The sequence below is a fragment of the Myotis lucifugus genome, unplaced genomic scaffold (assembly GCF_000147115.1).
Source record: "Myotis lucifugus unplaced genomic scaffold, Myoluc2.0 scaffold_37, whole genome shotgun sequence".
NCBI classification, from domain to species: Eukaryota; Metazoa; Chordata; class Mammalia; order Chiroptera; family Vespertilionidae; genus Myotis; species Myotis lucifugus.
In genome coordinates, this window is record NW_005871085.1 from 4,370,232 (window position 1) to 4,389,891 (window position 19,660).

A 19,660-nucleotide genomic window follows, 5' to 3' on the forward strand; every position below is an offset into this window, starting at 1 on the left:
GTTTGTCCGGTCCTTACAGAACCTTGCCTCTTGGGTCAGGTTTGACTTGCCCAGAGGTGGACGTGTCCTCCAAGCTAGGCCCTTCATAGTCTTTTTGGAACTTAGACTAGAACATGAGAGTGGGCCCCTCTACAGTGGTGGGAGCCACTGGGTGTGACGTTTGGCACATGTTCCCTACAGGTGGAGGAGGCCAGCCTACAGCCTTCAATTATATGAGATACTCCGGTACTCTTCTAGTGAATAATCCATTAAGCTAGTTCAAGTTGTATTTCTTTGGCTTGTAACCAAAGAGCCCTGGGAAAGGTGGACCTGCTCCAGTATATTTCCTTCATCCCATGAGACTCCCACACCTGAGGCCAGTGTTTGTGAGCACTTGGGTTTGTCCAATGCAGAGGAGACACGAGCAGACCTGGTTCCTCCCTGGTTTTGACCCTGTATTCCCAATTTGCAATTCCCAGTGAACTTCCACAGTACAACACTGCTCTTTCCTGGGTCAAGCAGTAAGACCAGCAGCTGCCGAGGGGTTCAGTTACTTACTGGGTCGTTGTACATCTGGATGATGAGCTGTTTTACCCCATACAGGGTAGGGTGGGCCCATGGAGAGGGATCCAGCCAGTGACGGTTCAGGTCAAACCCCATCAGAGAGCACCTAGGCAATCCCCAAAGGCAGCGTCAGTACAAACAGAACAAGTCAAGCTGCTCACTTATCAAAACACAGTTAAGAGTAGCAATGGTCCTGTCGCTCACCTGGCATTTATTCTTTTGCCAGAGACATTTTTAAGCATCTCACATGTATTAATTCATTCAGTGCTTTCAACAACCCTGTGGGGTCACTACAAGGATAATTAACACTTTACATAAGAAGAAACTGAGTCACAGAGAGGTTCAAAATATTTCTGTCAAGGTCTTACTTCAGGGCCCATGCCCTGAGGCCACAGATACATGCACATCTCCTAGTCAGGGCAGCAGAAAACATGTTCAGGCTAAAGCCACTGGCATCCCCCTATTCCTTTCTCATACCCAGTTAGTCCATTGTCTCTACTTTCAAAATATATTCAGAACCCAACACCTTTGCATCACCTCCACTGATATCACCGTGAGTTTGGACCAAGGTCCAGAGTATCCTACATAATAAAAGGCTAATATGCAAATAGACCGAACAACGGAACGGCTGGTCACTATGATGTGCGCTGACCACCAGGGGCATGTGCAGAACTTGGCAGGTGTTGGCCACAGAGGGATGGTGGGACAGGTGAGCAGGGGCACCAGACCAAGGGGGTACCGGTCGCTGTCATCAGGGCATGCCTCTGGTGGTTACTGAAAATGCTTTGCTCTTGGGCGCCACAGTCCTCCCCAGTGCTCGCAGTTGCTGCCGGCAGACAGGGGACTTATGGGGGAGGGATGCGGGGAGGAGGGGAGTGGCAGGAGGGGTTGGGCTTGGACCCACCCCTGTGCCTACCGCAGCCTCGTAGCCCACAGTTCCTTTCAAGGTGCATGAATTCATGCACTGGGCCCCTAGTTACGCTATAATCTATTATCTGGTTTCCTTGTTTCCAAACCTGCATCCTCCCACTTCACCTTTAACATTATAGCCCTCCCCACACCCCACACCCCATTTTCCACACAACAGCCAGTGTGATACTCTTATGACATAAGTCAGATTGTGTCCCTTTTCCTTGTGGTCCATCCTGCTGACCTCTCTGACCTCAGCTCCTACCAGCCCCTCTTGCTGCCTCTATGCCAGACACTGCCTCCTCTCTGCTCCTCTAACACCTCATGTTCCTCCTGACTCAGGGGGGTTATACAGACTGTCCTTCTTCCTGGAATTCTCTGCCTCCAGATAGCTGAGTGACTGACTCATCCTCATTTATTTCAAATATTTGACTGAATGTCATCTGCCAGAGTAGGCTACCTGCCCACCTTCTCCATACCCTCCCTTGGGCATTAAAGACCTTCACTAGGGCAAATGTGATAGTGGCTTCTGGTTCTCCATCTCTCTCTCTCTCTTCCTCCTTTTCTTACTCCAGATCTCCCCAAACCCTGCTCGTACTTGGGAGAGGTACCTCCTCCAGGCCTCTGTCCCTAGGCCTCCATCTGCTGGGCCTGTGTACACTGCAGGCACTAACTAGGCCAGCACAAGCTCAGGTACAACCTCCAGAAACCCTGTGCTTGCTCCCAAGTCAAATCACCACTCTCCTCCTCTCCAGTGCAGCCTCCTCCTGTCCTGAGAAAGTCTCCCACCCTCATCCATCTTGCTTTCCTGATCAAGATTCGCCAATGGCTCTCCATTACCCATGGGATAAAATTCTGCTTTTTGCAGGTTTTTAACCACAGTCAAATAGATAATGGCCATTATCTCTTTCTCTGCCCAAATTTGCCCCCTTTTTCTTATCTGCCCCTCTGTCACACTACTTTACATCCCCATCTTATTTTCTAAGCACCTCTATTTCCCTAAGCAATACAATTTTATCCCCTCAGATTACTGCATTTGCATCCCCACCTATCACCCTACTCAGAAAAATAAAGGACTCCACTGGGGACCCACCTCTCCTTCGAGATGGTTGGGGTGGAGATGGTGAGTAAATAATAATGATTTCCTCCTATTACTTAAAATCAGCATGTTGGGGACCCTATGGTAGATAACCAATGTTTTGTGGGGACCCATGGGGAAAGGCTTCATTGAGAAAAAGCCATTTGAATTGGGCCATGAATTTTTCCAGGTGTTGGGGACAGAAGGAAGAGTGTAAGGAAAGGAACTGTGAAGCCCCCTAGGATGTTGGGGGAATGGCGGACAGTTTGGTTTGAATCATAGAGTACGCAGTGAGTGGGTGGTGATGGGGAAGCTTCGGAGGGAGATGAGGGTGAAGGGCCTTAAAAGCCTAAAAGGGAGTTTTGTTATTTTGTCTTTGTATCACTGTGTTTAAACCAACCAAGTGCTGGTGTTGCCTCTCACTGATTGCAGTGAGAACAGAGACAGCCCTGCATACAGGTTACAACATCACCATCACCATCAAGGGAACACAATGGAGTATCTACTGACATTACTTTGCCCCAAGAGTTAAGTACTTTACTAGTACAAAATACTTTCTCTAAGTTGATCTTATGGGGCAGGTTCTACTACTATACCCATTTTGCAGATGTGGAAACTGAAGCACAGAGAGGCTATAAACAACTTGCTTGAGAAAAAGTGATGTCAGGATTGTTGCACAAGCAGTTGGACAGCCCCTCCCTCAGGGTGCATAGTCTAACGGGAGAAAGAAGATATACTCACAGGCTCATGTCCATTTACAATTCAGGACAATGTTGTGAGGGTTAAATGACATAACACATATAACCAACTTAATTTAGCACAGATTCTGGCACATAATAGCAGCTCAAAATGTTATATTGCTGTATAGTTTTGTGCTACATCCTGTATGACTAATAACCTTACAGTCCATCGGGGGCTTGAGTGGACAGCGGACAGCAATGGTCAGGATGACATCCCATCTTTTCCTCAGTCTGGGAGCTGAGTTCATTTCTGTGCTCTGTGCCCTCCCAACATAGGAGGCATTTGTCCATTTTCTTTGGGGAATACCCGGCATGAAACCTTGTGATTAGATGGAGTGTGTTTGTGGTGGTGGTGGGGGGGAGGGTTCTCTTTCCATGGTTCCAAGATGACGAGTCTTCTCCCACCACAGAGACATATGGGCCGATGCTCCCTCGTTGTGACCTGGCAACCAGGGTGGCAGCAGGGAACCCAGATCAGCTGCACCCACCTGGTCTTAAACTTGGATGAGGTGATGCAAGGCTGGAGGAGTCATACAGCAGTGCTACCACTGAACAGAGGTAGAGCATTCCTGCCAACAGCCAGTTTTCGTCCTCCAGGCCCACTCTATTCATTGTTTCTCAAGTCTGGCTCTTCAGCTTTGGCTTTATTCTAAACTCCTTCTAACAAATTCCCTTTTTGCTTTAGTGGCTGGAGTCAGTTCTTGCTTTTTTAATGGAAAGCATCCCTAACCATATGGCTCTGAAGGCCAATTTATTAACCACTCCATTGGGCCTCTGTATTGTCCTCTTCCCAGTGGCTCGTCACCAGACAGGTGGGACCTCGGTCTGAATGCTGTGCCCACAGAGCTTTCCCAGCCCCTCCAGAGCACCTAAAAGTTTGGAAAGGAACACTGTCATTGATAACAGGACTTAATCCTTAACAACTGTATCCTTAGAGACAGTTAGCTTACCTACCGCTCCACTGCCTCTAAGTAGGAATGTCTGCAGCAATGTCTTGGCTAGGTCACCAGTCTGTTCCATGACATTTCTATGACCCAGAGCTCCCCACCTCCCACAGTCAGCTTATCTCATTCTTAGACGGCTCTGTTAGGAAAGTCTTCCTTCCCGTTAGCTGAAGTTTGTCTTCCAGGGACGTCCTCCCTCCGTTTTTGCCTCGTGCAAGTGGAGTCGCCCAGAACAAGGAGGCTACACTGTGAAGACCAGGGGCTCTGAGAGTCACAGTGAGGTTTAAATTTGGGCTGTACTCTTTACCAGCTATGTGACCTTTTTAAATTTTCTTTTTTAAAAACTTCTCTGGGTTTCTGTTTTATCATATGTATAATTAGTATAACAACCTTGACCTTCTGGATTGTTTACATGAATGAATGTAAATAGCCTGGCAGGATCCTTAGGAGAGAGAATATTGACTAAATGGTGGCCAGTGGTGGGGATTGTGGGCTTGTTGAAATTGTCATCTCCTAACTATCATTTCCTACAGGAAGGCTTCTTGACTTACTCTCTGTAATGTGATAGGTGCTTCCTTCTGCTCCTATAGTATCCATCGCTCACCCCCTCAGAGTGTATACAGCACAAGATGTAGTCATGGCTGAGTCTGTCTTCCCCATGGGACCATGAATTTCTTCAGGGCAAGGACAATGTCATGTTCATGCTTGTATTCCCATGCCTGACAAAGAACCAGAACTATGGTAGACACTGAAGACGTTGTTGAGTGAACATTTCATTTTTCCCCAAGCATTTTCCTGTATCACATGATATATTCCCACAGTCACCAGACACATAGGTGGGCTCCGTTAACAAGTGGGAGTGTTAGGAGCCAGAGATGGTGAGCCATTCTTCCAAGGTCACTTCACCACTCCTCCACAGGCCCAGGCCAGAATCCAGGCGTCCTGGCCCTGTGCCCTGTGGTCTGTCCATGTGGCCATGTTGCTTCCAGGAAGCCTCTTCGATTAAAAAAACGTGACATTCAAAACTGAAGGAAGAGTGTTCAGGTGAGAGATCCTGAAAGACTAGCCCCTTGATCCAACCATCTGCTGAAAATAGTGTGACTGCCAATTAAAGGCAACATGAATCTTCAGAGGATCCCAGAGTCCTTCAGAAGTGTGAGCATTTGTGAAACTCTTTAATGGGTAGTATCAGCGCTGGGTGCTTTTTGAACTGACTTTTAAAGAATGCTTCTAATGGCAACCCATCTATCAGTAGGTGGGTTGCCGGGGTTCTTGTCCCAGCATCAAGAAGGGTTCAGGAATCTGGAAAAGGCTGTGCGTAGATGACATAGGAATCCAGAGACTAATAAAGAGTCCAGAGATGAGATATAATTTTGAAAGGCATTGGGGGTCAGAGGAGCTTCAGCTAAAGGAACTGAAGATTCCCTCCTTGTCTAGGACCCTTGCCTTTATACAATTTGTCCTAAGGCAAGGTGGAGATAATACACTTCAAAGGGTAAGGTTTCAAAGGGTACAGAAGCATTGTCAGTTTGGGGGAATTAGCCTACGGCTGTTCAGGTGTTTGGCCAGTAGGGGGCAATAACATGTAGATTAAGATGCCCTTTAACTGTGGCAGCCACAATCAGTTTCCTATTCAGGTTTGGGGAAATGCCTTTAGCCATTCCCAACAGGTGACTACATGTGTGACTCAACCCTGTTGAGTCCCCATGTCTTATCAACCTTTTGATGAAACTCTTGAAATTATGACATGCTGGAATTGGTTCCCGGCAGTGGGTATTTACTGAACAAAACATCTTAGTAATGATGTAGGAGCCCTGGCTTAGGGGCCAGAGGCACAGGCCCCACCTCGAAAGTCTATAGCATCTCGGGAGAGTCTCCTCCCTTCCTGAGCTCCATGTGTACTTCACTCACAGGTCTCTCTTCCAGCTCTCTCCTGTGATTCTAAAACATCAATGACTGGCTTTACCCAAGAGGTAGAAGCATACAGGAAGCATACCTTTCCAATGAAGTGAAAATACAAAGAAAACAAAATACTCTAGAAAAAGGATGGATACAGGTTTTTAAAAGAAACATAAATAGTAGAGAGTTACCAGTATTTTAACATTAGTTGCATTTATTTTTCAACATTTAATATGTGCATGGGACCTAATCCTTGCCACTGGGAGTTCCTGAGTCGCCCTGAGCTTTGAAGAGGTGATGGGAGTGTGCCCAACCTCGGGGCATGAGAGAGTGAGTATTCCAGGCAGAGGGGTGGCATGTTCAGTCAGGAAAGTGAGGATGGTGCTTGTGTCCCTAACTAGGCTGTAAGCACCACAATAGGCTCTTTTGTGATTGCCAGTTTAGTCACTGAGTGGGAAATACTGGGTCTCTGCTTCCTTATGGCTCTTCTCTTCTGATATATATATATATATATATATATATATATATATATATATATATATATATATATATTTGATTTTTTACAAAGAGGAAGGGAGAGGGATAGTCAGAAACTTCGATGAGAGAGAAACATCGATCAGCTGTCTCCGGCACACCCCCCACTGGGGATGTGCCTGCAACCAAGGCACATGCCCTCGACCAGAATCGAACCCGGGACCCCTCAGTCCACAGGCCGACGCTCCAGCCACTGAGCCAAACCAGTTAGGGCTCTTCTGTTATTTTTAAGGATGAAATATCTACATGAGCTCAAAATCAGGACCCACATTCTGACATGAATGGAACTATTGATGGCACCAATGAGTCAGAATATTTGGCATTAGGACCATTTTAGAAAATCTGAATTTATGGAAATCAAATTTATATGTGACTTCATAATATATGATTTCTTGCTATTGAGCCAGGGATACTCTTGAGTATCTTTTCTTTCTCCTTTCAAACTGTGAGCCCAATGAGGGCAGGGACTATGTCTGGGTCATCTTGCCCACCTCCACTCCAACTTATCTACTATAGACCCAGGTGCAGAGAAGTTTCAACATATCTGTTGAATAAAAGAGTGAATGAATAGATACCCAAATGCATAAATAAATGTCCTGAAAATCTGCAAACAAGATTTAGAAAATTACTTGATAATATATTTTGAAAAATATTTAAGTATCTGTTATATGCTAGACTCTTTTGCAATAACCAAGTGAGGTAGGTATTATTTATCCTGTTTTATAAAACAGTGAGCCCTGGCTGGTATTCTCAGTGGTTAGAGCATCAGCCAACACACTAAGGCAGTGGTTCTCAACCTTGGCTGCACATTAGAATCACCTGGAAATCTTTTTAAAATCCTGATTTCTGGGCCTCATCCTCCGGAAATTCTGTTTCTTTGTTACGAATGCTGTGGCCCCACCCCATAACAAAGAAACAGAATTTCCGGAGGATGAGGCCCAGAAATCAGGATTTTAAAAAGATTCCCAGGTGATTCTAATGTGCAGCCAAGGTTGAGAACCACTGCACTAAGGGTTTCAGGTTTGATTCCTGGTCAAGGGCACACACCTGGGCTGCAGGTTTGTTGCCCAGCAACAGTTGGGACATGTGTAGGAGGTAACCAATCAGTGTGTCTCTCAATTGATGTTTCTCTTTCTCTTCCTCTCCCTCCCTCCTTCCACTCTATCTAAAAGCAATGAAAAAATATCCTTGGGTGAGGATTAACAACAACAAAATAAAGTTAATAAAATGCAAGAGAGATTTAACCTTGAGAAGGTCACTTGACAACTGCTAGGAGATAGAGCTGGCATTTGAATCCAGGTCGTATTGATGCCAGGATGGTCTACAGTGACCCCTTGAGATCTCCCCAGCTACTGGAGAGGCTGTGCGATCTATGACAGAGATACTAAGCTACTCCTTTGCTCTTCTTGAACTGTACTGGTCTCTCCTCTGCTCAATGGCAGAGATGCAGTGGCTCCTGAGAACATTATTAAAATGGCAAATAAATAGCTCCATCTTGTGAAGGACATCATGCCTCATCCCCATTGCAATAATGGCAGCTAGAATGAGAGCAATGATTTTAATTCCCCTCTTTATAATTTCCTTTTCATCTCCTGTAAAGGATGGAGAAAAACATGGCATGGTGGCTCCAGATCAATCTTGTTCTGAGCACCATGGGGGCTGCCTACTCCCAGAATGGTGCATTGACAAGCAGAGATGCATGGGGTTCACGTGCAATTGTCTCTCAAACGCAGCAGTTTTTCAGCATTGCCAATGAGCTGGATTGGATTAAGTATATTTGCACCAAAAGCAAAATAAATATTGCTTTACTTAATAGCACTAAAAGGTTGTGATTCAATTGCCCTTGGCCCCAGGCACCTTCCAGCTCCATTGATTGGCCAGTGTCAGATGCCAGACAGTCTGTCATCAACAGCTCCTGCAAAATGCCTTGCAGGTGGGGGGGGCTGTGCTGTGGTAGAGATGGAGGACAGCAGGCAGTGTCCTTTGTCCCGAACACTAAGGATAATTATAACACATCCACTCCTCATCACCTCCCCCAGGATATTTAAAGCATTTCACTCATGTCCCTTCTTAGATGATCACAAGGAGAGATCTAGGACCAAGGCTGTGGATCAGGGAGGACGATGAATGAGAACATAGGTTTCAAGTCAGAAGGACTTGGGTTTGTGGCACAGACCTACCAGTGAGTAAGTAGTTTTGTGACCTTGGACAAATTCATCTGTTTTGTTCAAAGTCCTGAGAGCCCTTGGAGGGCTGAGGCGGAAGCTGTCTTGTTTGCCATTGAGTCGGCAATGGGAGCACAGTGTCAGGTCCACCGCCAACTTCTGGCTCACCTGTGCACATAGAGGCTCAGAAAGGGTGAGCAATTTGTCCTGGGCCAGCAAGGACAAGTGGCAGAGGCAGGACTTGAACTCAGTCTGCCTGGCTCTAAAGCTGTGTTCTTGGCCATCTCTCTATTCTCTGTCAGCAGTCCTGGGATTCAGGTCAGCGCCTGATGAAGAGGTTCATGTAAGGTGAGAGGTGAATGCAATACCCTTATTTTTTAAATGGGGAAACTTTATCTCAGAAGGGGGACTAGCATAAAGGGAACCTTTATACAAATTGACAAAAGGAACCCCCTCCAGGCTGACAATTTTTAACAGGTACCGCTTCTGGGTAGGTGAAGTACAAAATGCTGCCACTTGCTCCGGTCAGACTTGGGGGTGGGGGCAGAGTTGCAGCTCCACTGGCCCCCTGGACCAGGAGCCTTTGTGCAGGGCACAAACTGCATGTCTGTGTGTGGGGGCGCGGGTAAGGAGGGGGGGGACTTGGACATGCCCAAGGTCCATAACAGAATCATGCTCAGTGCTCGGGTCTCCCACTTCCAAGGTCCATCGAGTCTTTACTCCGTACTGGTGGCCTGCCTAGAAGGTGGCAGGATCAGGGGAAGGGGGTGCTCAGAGCTCACCTGGAAAATGGATTGGCTCCAAACTTAAACTTCCTGCCTAACCGGTTTGGCTCAGTGGATGGAGTGTCAGCCTGTGGACTGAAGGGTCCCAGATACGATTCCGGTCAAGGGCATGTACCTTGGTTGCAGGCACATCCCCAGTGAGAGGTGTGCAGGAGGCAGCTGATCGATGTTTCTCTCTCATTGATGTTTCTAACTCTCTATCCCTCTCCCTTCCTTTCTGTAAAAAATCAATAAAATACATATTTTTAAAAACTGTCTGGGCCCTTTCTCCCTGAACTTACTCTTAGTGGACAAGGAGCAGCTGTGCCTTCTCCCTTCTGGAAAGCTTGGGCTCTGGGAGTCACCCTTTGTCCTTCCTATTCCCTGATTGATGGCACCCAACACCAGGCTTGGGGAATCTCCATAGTGCTTGTTACAAGTGGGAGGGCCAGTCACCAACCAGAAGGCACCCAAGACTTCATAAAGTCCAATTCTCACATTTCAAAGATGGGGAAACGGAGGCCAAGGACACAATGCTACGTAGAGTTGGAAGTCCATTCCAGAACCAATGTTTGTTTGTTTTTTCTAAGAACTCTGATAGGAGCAAAAAGAACCATTTGACAGGCCTGAAGGGGCACATTTTCTAAAGGTGTGCACCAGCCCTTGCAGCTGGGAATTGGCTATTTCAATTTCTTAAGTGAAAGGGGGCAGAAGAAACACAAAGAGGAAGAGGGATCCTTTAGATCTTCACAAGATCTGGGAGCTGGCAAGGCCACTGCCCAGCTGGTGAAGACCCCACAGTGGCTTAGATTGTGAGTGTGGACTGGGGGCCACTCTGCTTGGATGAGATCCTGGCCCGGCCACGTATTTGCTGTGTGGCTTCACCTCTCTGCGCCTCAACACCTGTGCAAATAGCAGACTTTGCCAACCTCAGAGGGTTGCTGTGAGGATTAAATGGAATCATCCATGTAAAACGCTGGGAATGCTGACGAGTTTGAGGTAAATGCACACAGTGTTGCTGGCCTTATGGTTGGGTCTCAGTATGATCCTTGGGCCCTCCACAGTCTGGTCTCCACGTATGCCTCCAGCTTCTTGCGCCACGTTTCCAATCTGTGCACCATGCAAGTCTGATATTAAGGCCTATGAGCTCATTGAAAAGACTCTCCCCCTTCTGTAGGCTGATGTAATTCCTCCAAGTCTCAAGGCCTGTCAGGCCTGGGCTGCAAGGCAGCCTCCACCTGCCCTGTTAGCTGGTGCCTTTGAGCCGTCGGTGAACCTACACTGTGGGCTGTGCCCTGACCACATGCACCAGCCACGCCAGATCACTGATATTCCCAAGTCTCCCGGTTCACCCAGGGCACAGGCAATAGGCTCAGAGGCAAGCACATGGGCTCTGAGTTAGCTCCCCGGTTTTGATGCCTGGATCTCCCACGACCATGAGACCTTGGGAAAATGATTTAACCTCTCTTTGTGCTTCAATTTCCTTTTCTGTAATATGAGGACAGCACAGAACCTACCTCAGACTAGTAGGCTCATGAGGTTGGTTATTGGGACAACCCCCACCATTGCTTTCAATCCCAATAGGGACTTTCAGTCCCCAGGAGTAGAAAGAATGGCGCTTCACCTCCATCTGCTCACTTATTCTTTCCTAGGAGGGGATGGAACTTATCTGCTGGGTCAGCATGAAAAATGGCCAGGGCCTGCTGGGCCTGGCCCTTCCCGGCACAGTTGTTTAGATTTGTAGGGACGGTGCATTCTGGCTTCCTTCCCGCTCTGATGGGTGCCCCTGGGAGGCAGCTCCTTCATGCTCTGCCTGTGGCTGGTAGGGAAGTTGAATTTTGGGGTGAGATAAAAGGAGGCCAATTTTAGCCATGGAGATAAACCATGCTTTCCAAATCCTGCTTTTATCAACAATAAAGCTAATGCTTTGACCTCTGTCCCTCTGATCCCTGTGTTTCCTTTGAAATTGGCAAAAGTGGGGTGGGCAGGGGAGCATGATGAGCTCTGACCCCTACATTTCCAGTGGAGATCATACATATAAAACACTTAGCACAAGATCTGGGAGCCAGGATACGCTCAATTACTGCTTGGGTTATCATCCTGCTGGTATTCGCCATTATGATTCCTAAGATTTAGAATGCCCCACCCTCTTCCCCTGGTGACTCCCACCCATTCCTCATGACGCATACCACACAGCACCTCCTCCATGAGGAAGGCCGCCTCAGTCCCCATTGCCTGGCACAGAGTATGTGCTGGTGAACGTTTGAGGGAAGGATAAAAAGAAGAGGGAGAAGAAACCGTTTGGTTAAAAGTCTTCTTCAGCATAGGCAGAGTGGCAGCGAGGGTCCAGGTGTGGGCTCGAGTGGGCCGCCGCAGGGCACTGGAAAGGGCCCAGGGAGGCAAGGGGACCTGTGGAGGGTGGTGTAGTGGACAGTGGGAGATGAAGCTGAGAAGGAACTTGCAGGACACTGCTCATCCTTGAATGCCAAGCTAACAAGTTTAGGATCCTTATGATGGTCAGTGGGAGCTACGGGGGGAGGCATACAGGGAGACCTGACCCTTTTCAAGCAGTGGTTTGGGAACTAGGACCAGAAATGGTGATATATATATATATATATATTTCAGAGAGGAAGGGAGGAAAAAGGAGATAGAAACATCAATGATGAGACAGAATCATAGAGGAAGGGAGGAAAAAGGAGATAGAAACATCAATGATGAGACAGAATCATTGATCAGCTCCCTGTCCCCACTGGATTTGAGCCCACAACCTGACATGTGCCCTAATAGGGAATTAAACTGTGACCTCTTGGTTCATAGGTTGACACTCAACCACTGAGCCAGGCCAGTTGGGCGAAATGATGACGTTCTTGATTCTATCACCATGCCTTGCTCCTCCAGATTCCCAGCCACTAACTCTGGGCTACTGACTCCTCAGAGGCCTGTCTTCACCGAAGAGTCAATTATTAAAATCAACTTGCTATCAACTCTAACTTCGAAATGCTATTCGGCTGCTTGCAGGGACAGGGATGGGGAGCTGCCTCCACAGACACCCAGCCATCTGGCCTGTTCTGTGGAATCTGGCTGGGAAGCTCATTTGAATAATTGGTTTTGGCGGCCTGCACTTGTGGGTTAGACACCTGATTACACTGCCAGCCCCAATGTCCTTTCAGCCGCCATAGGAACATCACTCAGGTTACATAAAGCAGGAGAGCGCCTCTGGGAGGCAAGGCCCTGTCTGGCCCTTGCTGTCGCTCATGCTTCATCCGAACTATGGGGCTCACTCACTGTGTGACCTTGAGCAAGTTACTTAGCCTCGTTGTGACTTGGTTTCTTCTTTGCTCAGAGATGGAGAGGATCTCTGCCCTGCTCTGCCACAGGCTTCTCGTAGGGCTCTCAGAGAAGTCGGGGAGTTGCAACTTAGAAATACAGGTAGAAAGGTTCAGGTTGAAAAGAGCAATAGTAATGGAGTTGTTCTAAGAATTAAGTGAAACAGTCCATGCGACATGCCTAGAATAGTGCCAGGCCCAGGAGGCTCACTAGAGCTTAGCTCTTCATCATCACCATCAACACTGCCATTCTCATCATCACCATCATCGTTGTAACTGATCAGTCCTGGACACCATGCCTCAACGACCAGCATCAGGAGCCTGTTCAGAGGACAGCAGGAAGGAAAGGGAGAGAAGTGGATTTCAGGTTCCACATGAAAGTTGGGAGGATTTGGGGATCTTCAGCCTGGAGACCAGGAACGGGCAGTGGTTGGAGCGGAGGTACCCAGTCTTCAAACAGCCGAAGGGCTACCATGTAAATGATGGACTGAACCATCATTCACAGCATCAACTTGCTGGACCTGAGCAGGGCAGAGGTCCTTCAGGGCGGAGAAGCAGAAGGGATGGGCCGGCAGGCTTAGCCTGAATATAAACCCTCCCAAGTGGTCCAGGCAAGCATCAGTGCAACACGATGCTTTGGGAGGGAGAGATCCACCCAGACGCAGCTGCAGGTAGACAAAGAGAGGGTACTGCTGTCACTTAGGGATACTTTGTCCAAGCTCCCCTCCCCCTCCAAGGCTGATGGTGCTGACAGAGTCACCACGTGGGTGAAACATGGTCGGCTGGGAAGGAGGCTCAGGGAGAGGGGCCAGCAGGTCTTCCTGTGAGGAATCCTTGCAGCGGATGTTTGTTTTCCGTTTCTACTTGATGAAAAATAAAATGCACAGTTGTTATGCTGTCAGAGAACAAAGGGGATATTGACATGTATTTTGCACAGCTAATTTTATGTTCTGTTCTGTTTTATCCAGTTCAAAATATTTCCTTCTTTGGATGTTGAAGTGGGCAAAGCCAGACAGTTATAATGTGTGTGTGTGTGTGTGTGTGTGTGTGTGTGTGTTTGTTGGAACTAGCTCCTTGGTGTTTCACCCTCTGCCATTGTTAATGCTGTTTTGCTGTACAAATCTCCCTTTCTCTTCCTTCTATGACTGGTGAACTCCTATATACCCTCCATCTTTCAAAACCCCACCCTCATCACTGGTCAGAGGGCAGCCCTCCCGTTTTCAGGAGCAGCAGAGTGGGGGTGAAATCTGTGGCAGGCTACGATGGGCCTGCCTGGTTCACCAACCTGCTCTGCCCTTCCTGTGGAGGGACCTGGGCCAGGCTCCTTGGCACCTCTGGGCCTCAGTTTCCTTCTCTATTTAAATGGGGCTACAACGCTACCTCCATCGCAGGGCTGCTGAGAGGGTCACATGTGATGATATAGATAACGTACAGTTGTAGGCACTTAGACCTTAGACAAAGCCTCCATAACATCATTCACACACCCTCTAGTCCAGTGGTTTTCAACCTTGGCTGCACATTAGAATCACCTGGGAATCTTTTTAAAATCCTGACTTCTGGGCCTCATCCTCCAGGAAATTCTGTTTCTTTGTTTGTAATGTTGTGGCCCCACCCCATAACAAAGAAACAGAATTTCTGGAGGATGAGGCCCAGAAGTCAGGATTTTAAAAAGATTCCCAGGTGATTCTAATGTGCAGCCAGGGTTGAGAACCACTGTCCTATACAAATTCAATGCTTTTCAAACTGGGGCAATTTTATGTTGGCCGTCGGCTTCCCCGAGCCCCACCTGGGCCCTGGCACTCAGCAGGCCCTCCACAAACCTTAGTTAAATTGGATTTACTGCACTCGCGCATCCTCTGCGGCGTGAGGAGTGCCAGGGCCAAGAGACATAACGAGGCGCGGTCTGCAGAGCGTGGCAGCATCTCTCCACCGCGGAGCCATCGACACAGCGAATCACTCTCACCACCCGGGGAGCCTGCGCCTCGCCCCACCTCCACACTCCCAAGAAGCACTGAGGTTTTCTGAAGATGAGAAATTTCACAGCCCCTTGCTATCTTTTGGGTAACTGCGTATTTTATGATGACTAATAGGCAATTACTATGGTAATATTGCAATCCAGCATGTGTGAGGTTTGGGAAATGAGAAATTATGGGTAACTACTTTGGACTCATTTCTATGGCAACAAAAAGTAATTGTCATTAAATACCAGTTATACTGAGGCTGTACCTGGTAATTATAGATTTTTTTATGCCCAGAAACATAAATAAAACCAATAAATTTATTCAAAGGTCTATGGCTGTTTACTTATACGTGGCTCTATGGAATACACAATGACAAGCACCTAATTAAGAAATGCAAACCCACCACAGAGTCCTGCTGTCAGATGGAGATGGAGAGTCTGTTTCTCAAATGCAAGGCAACTTGTGCACTCCGCACGCTCAGAAGAGAACGCAGGGGGCACAGGTAGAGGCGGAGGCTTTCTTCTCGGCCAAGGAAGTGATGGGGAGGAGGTAGCAGAGAGAGAGAGAGACAGTACAAACGTGGCAACGCATATGGGCAGCCACTGATGGAGGGACCAGGCCCCACTCCAACCCAACGGCCTTCCACCAGGAGTTGCCTTGCACCTTCTTGGCTCTGCAACACCTGAAGCTACAGTATTCATCCTGCAAGACCTCTAGGCCTCCAGTTCCCCCAGAACCTAGGAAGATGCTCGCATTGCATCAGCAGCCATACCATTCTTACTTTTTTTATTGTAAACTACACATAACATCAAATTCACCATATTAATAATTTTGAATGATACAGTTCAATAGTATTAAGTACATTCATATTGTTGTGCTACCATCAACATCATCTTTCTTCAAAACTCTTTTCATCTTATAAAACGGAACGTCTATGCCCACTAAACAATACCTCCCCCCGCTCCCCCACCCATGGCAACCACCATTCTGCCTTCTGTCTCTATGATTCTATATACTTTAAGTAATAAGCTTCCTCCCTCCCTCCCTCTCTCCCTTCCTCCTTTCTTTCCTTCCCTCCCTCCTCCATCCCCTCCTCCCTCTCTTCCTCTGTCCTATGCCCCCTCCTTCTTGCCTTTCCTCCTATACTCAAGCTAATTTGAGAAGATTTTTATTATTTGCAAGCATGGAAACTTTCACAAAGACCCCCCCCGCCCCTTCACAGGGTGGCTATAAGGATGAAATAAGTGTGGGAGAGCTTGACATGGACTGGGAGAGCAAACAGAATTCTTGAAATGGCATTTCCTGCGATGTGCTTTATAAACCCTAACACCCCTGGGGGAGTGTATGGGGGAGGGGGTGGGGGAACAAGCTCCATAGGAAAAGGGTTCCCTGAGGCACATTTGGAGAACACTAAATACATATTCCCTTCTTCAGATTCCGGTTCATTAGCATTTTCGAAACTGAAAAATCTTATTGTAAAAGGACATGTTTAACTTTTCTCAGCTCTGTGTTCCCCAAACTTACTCAACTCTGAATTCTTCCCCCCAGCTCCCATAATGCCGTGGGAAGTCCCATCAAACTGTGGGAACCACTGCTGTATCAGTCGGGGGCTCAGGAGGGGCGGGGCTCAGGAGGGGCTGGTCTGGGGATCTCCAAGGTACCTGGGGCTCTCAGTTCTGAGTCTTTACTACATTACTTTGCACACTTTCCACATCTGGTAGTGAATTTTTATGACTGATAGGCTCTTTTGTTGCTACTCAGAGCTGTTTTAGCAACAGATTAATGCCTGTGGTTAGAGATTTCCTCCTGCTCTCTTAATGAGAGTCACACATTCTCACTTGGACAATGCTGGGGGTTTAAACTTCAGGGCAGAACCACTTCTGAGGGTCGGAGCTCTTTCATCTTGAAATCCCAAATCACAAAATCTGGAGCTCGAAGACATATGAAAGCATCTGGTTCCTCATCACCACCCCCCTGGCCATCCCAGGGAGGGGCGGCATCCTGGCCAAGGTCACAGACCTCTTTCCAGTGCATCCTCCCTGGAGGGCAGAGGACGGCATAACTGTGTGTGTGGACATCACTGACCTCCCTCTGACCACGGCCGCTCTTGTAATTAAACAGAAATGTTAACATAAATCAAACGGTCATTCCACCACCATCATCACTAACAGCATTCTGTCCTGGGAGGAGAACGGCACGGCACTCAGGCCCGCAGCAAGCCGTAAAACTTGCCAGTGCTAATGAACCATCACTCGAGCCAATTAAGAGAGGAAGCAAAACTGTCTTTAATTAAGGCATCATGCGTCCCGTGGGCTCTCTCTAACTCATACCCAGGGGGACTAGGAGGCCCCTCTGGACCGACTTGCCATGCTCTTGGAAAGCAGCAAACCAGCTCTGTTTGAAGTGAAGCTGGCTGGCACCAGACAACCTGGGTTCTGGTCTGAGCTCTACCACTACTTTGGGCAAGTCCCATCTCATCTCTGGGCCTCAGATTCTTCATCAGTTGAGTCATTGCATTTCATCAAACACCCTTTGAGCACCTACTATGTGCTGACCCTTGCTGCCAGGTGCTGGGGTAGACACAAAGACCATTAGGGCTCAGTCCCTGCTCTCTGGTGGCTGGAGGGTCAGTGGGGTCTATGCAATGGGATAAAACTTGCTCAATAACCAGGCTGGTGGGAGGTCAGAGAAGGATGTGACCAATTCTGTTTGGGGGATTAGGGAATGTTTCCCAGAAGAAGGGGAACAGCATGAGTTGTGAAGAGTGGTGAGTGAAGTGAAGAAGGGATAAGGGGGTTCTGGGCAGAGGGTAAGGGATCAGAGACCAGCAGGACACATCCAGGGAACAAGGCTTTACTTAGTGTGTCCACAGCAATGGTTCTAAGAGTGCAGTGTGGGAGGTGAGGTAGCACGGTAGACAGACAGATGGACACCAGGTCATTCAGAGCCTTTTAAGAAAGCCCAGCCCTTTGAATGTTTTCTTGAGAGTTGTTGTTGAACTCATAAACAACAGAGCTGTATAGTAGGGGCAGAGAAGTTAGACAGTCAGTGATTTACTGGGTGTGACTTTGGGCGAATCAGTGGCCTCAACTGTGAAATAAGAGCAAGAACACTATCTGAGAGGATCCAATGTCCTTTCAGCAGATAACCCTGAGCAGTGGAATTTAGGCTATAAATTATGGTGCACCAGAGAAAGAGAACTCAAGACGGGAGTGCATGAGTGAGTGTGGGGCTAGCTGGTAAGCCCAAAACACAGAAATGCTATTCAGATGATCTGGGGTGCCATTCCATCATTAATGACCTCCAAGAAGAAACACAGAAATGAAACAGCAATCATTATAACCACCATATGATATTCTGCAAAGCATAGTTATCACCACCATTTCTTCTGATGCCCACAGATACCTTGCCAGGTAAGTAATTATTGTCTCCATTACACAAGAGAAACTGAGCATCAGAGGGGAAGTGAATTCCCTAAGGTTACGTTGGAAGTAGGTGCCAAAACTGATAGTAGGCACTTGATTCCTGGTCCAGCAAGCTGCTCAGAAAAACCCAGCAAGTGATATCTCAGGTGGCTGAGCATGAAAGAGCCAAGGCTCATTAGCCACATTCTCAAGAGCCAGGGTGAAGCTTCCTCTAATGAACTCATGGGAAGTCTGAAAATCCTTCCTCAAAAATACATCCCCTTTTTCTTATTGCTTCCATACCACCATCCTACAACTACCAGCTTCCGAGCATCCTGTCCCGTCACTCACCTGTAATTGCCCAGGTAGACTCCGTCAGGGTTGAGCATTGGTGCAATCTTGAAGACCAGGTGTTCCCGCAGGACACGAGCAATTGGGTGCTGGCTTATGAGGAAGTCAATGATCCCTAGGGAAAGAGAAGCATCTGGGTTAACCTCAAAGGGTTTTTAAGGAGGGAGCACATTGTCCTCAGCTTGGAAAATAGTGAGAGCTCAAAGGGGACTGGGGTCTATGTTGTTAGCCACTGTGGACGTAGGACTATGGGTTAGGTGCTGCCTGGGGAATTTTATAAATATAGATCAATTGAAGCCCAAGGACAGGATGGAGAGACAATTTCCTGTGGAGAGCACAGGGATTGCTTCCAAGAACAGATAGCATTTGAGCTGTGCTTTGGAAAGCCCTCAGGGTTTTGACAGACAGAGATGAAGTCCGCTAAATACTGACATCAAATTGATGACTATGGGATCAGGGGACTTGGGGATCTGGATCCTCGTGCTGAGGATGGGCACACCAGGAAGCAGGGGGGAGAAGGGATCTGGCTAAAGTCACATGAGGAGAGAGGTTTCTACAGTGTTCCCCAACTGTCCCTTTCCCCACCTTGAGGGTCCTCTGTTCCAGATTCCCTCTTTGCTTCTCACTAGCACCAACACCACCTTGGCTCCAGGTCACTACATTTAGAAAAGTTGAATTCTCCATGACTCTCCTTCCCCAGTCAGGCCATCCCCAAGTCTCTTCTTTGAATCTAGCAAAGCTGCCCTCATCCCATCCTCTGCCTCTCTTCTGCTCTATGCCACCACCACATCTGGCCTGGATGACAGCCAGTGCCTCTGACAGGTGCCTTCCAACACTGCAGCCAGGGGATCTTCCTAACGTGCAAGTCTGACCCTGCCACTCCCTCCTTGATGTCCTCTGGTCATGGCCTGCATGCATCCACAGGAGAGGAGGTGAAAAAACAACACTGGGCCCTTGACCTCACCTTCCTCTTCTCAATGCTTCTTCATCTAAGACCAAAAACAATGGGCAAGATGGCACCCTGGCATCCCATGAAATGACT

At 47.9% G+C, this 19,660-nt stretch overlaps 1 protein-coding gene across 1 annotated transcript in view; it reads right to left on the reverse strand.

Moving 5' to 3' along the window:
* AGBL4 (ATP/GTP binding protein like 4) overlaps positions 1–19,660 on the reverse strand; it is an 887,859-nt gene that overhangs the window by 72,447 nt on the left and 795,752 nt on the right. The window contains exons 8-9 of the mRNA XM_023752821.1: positions 18,619–18,733; positions 538–649 (exon numbers count right to left, since the gene is read on the reverse strand). Of these exons, the coding sequence (XP_023608589.1) occupies positions 538–649; positions 18,619–18,733 (227 nt within the window). The remainder of the gene's footprint in view (positions 1–537; positions 650–18,618; positions 18,734–19,660) is intronic.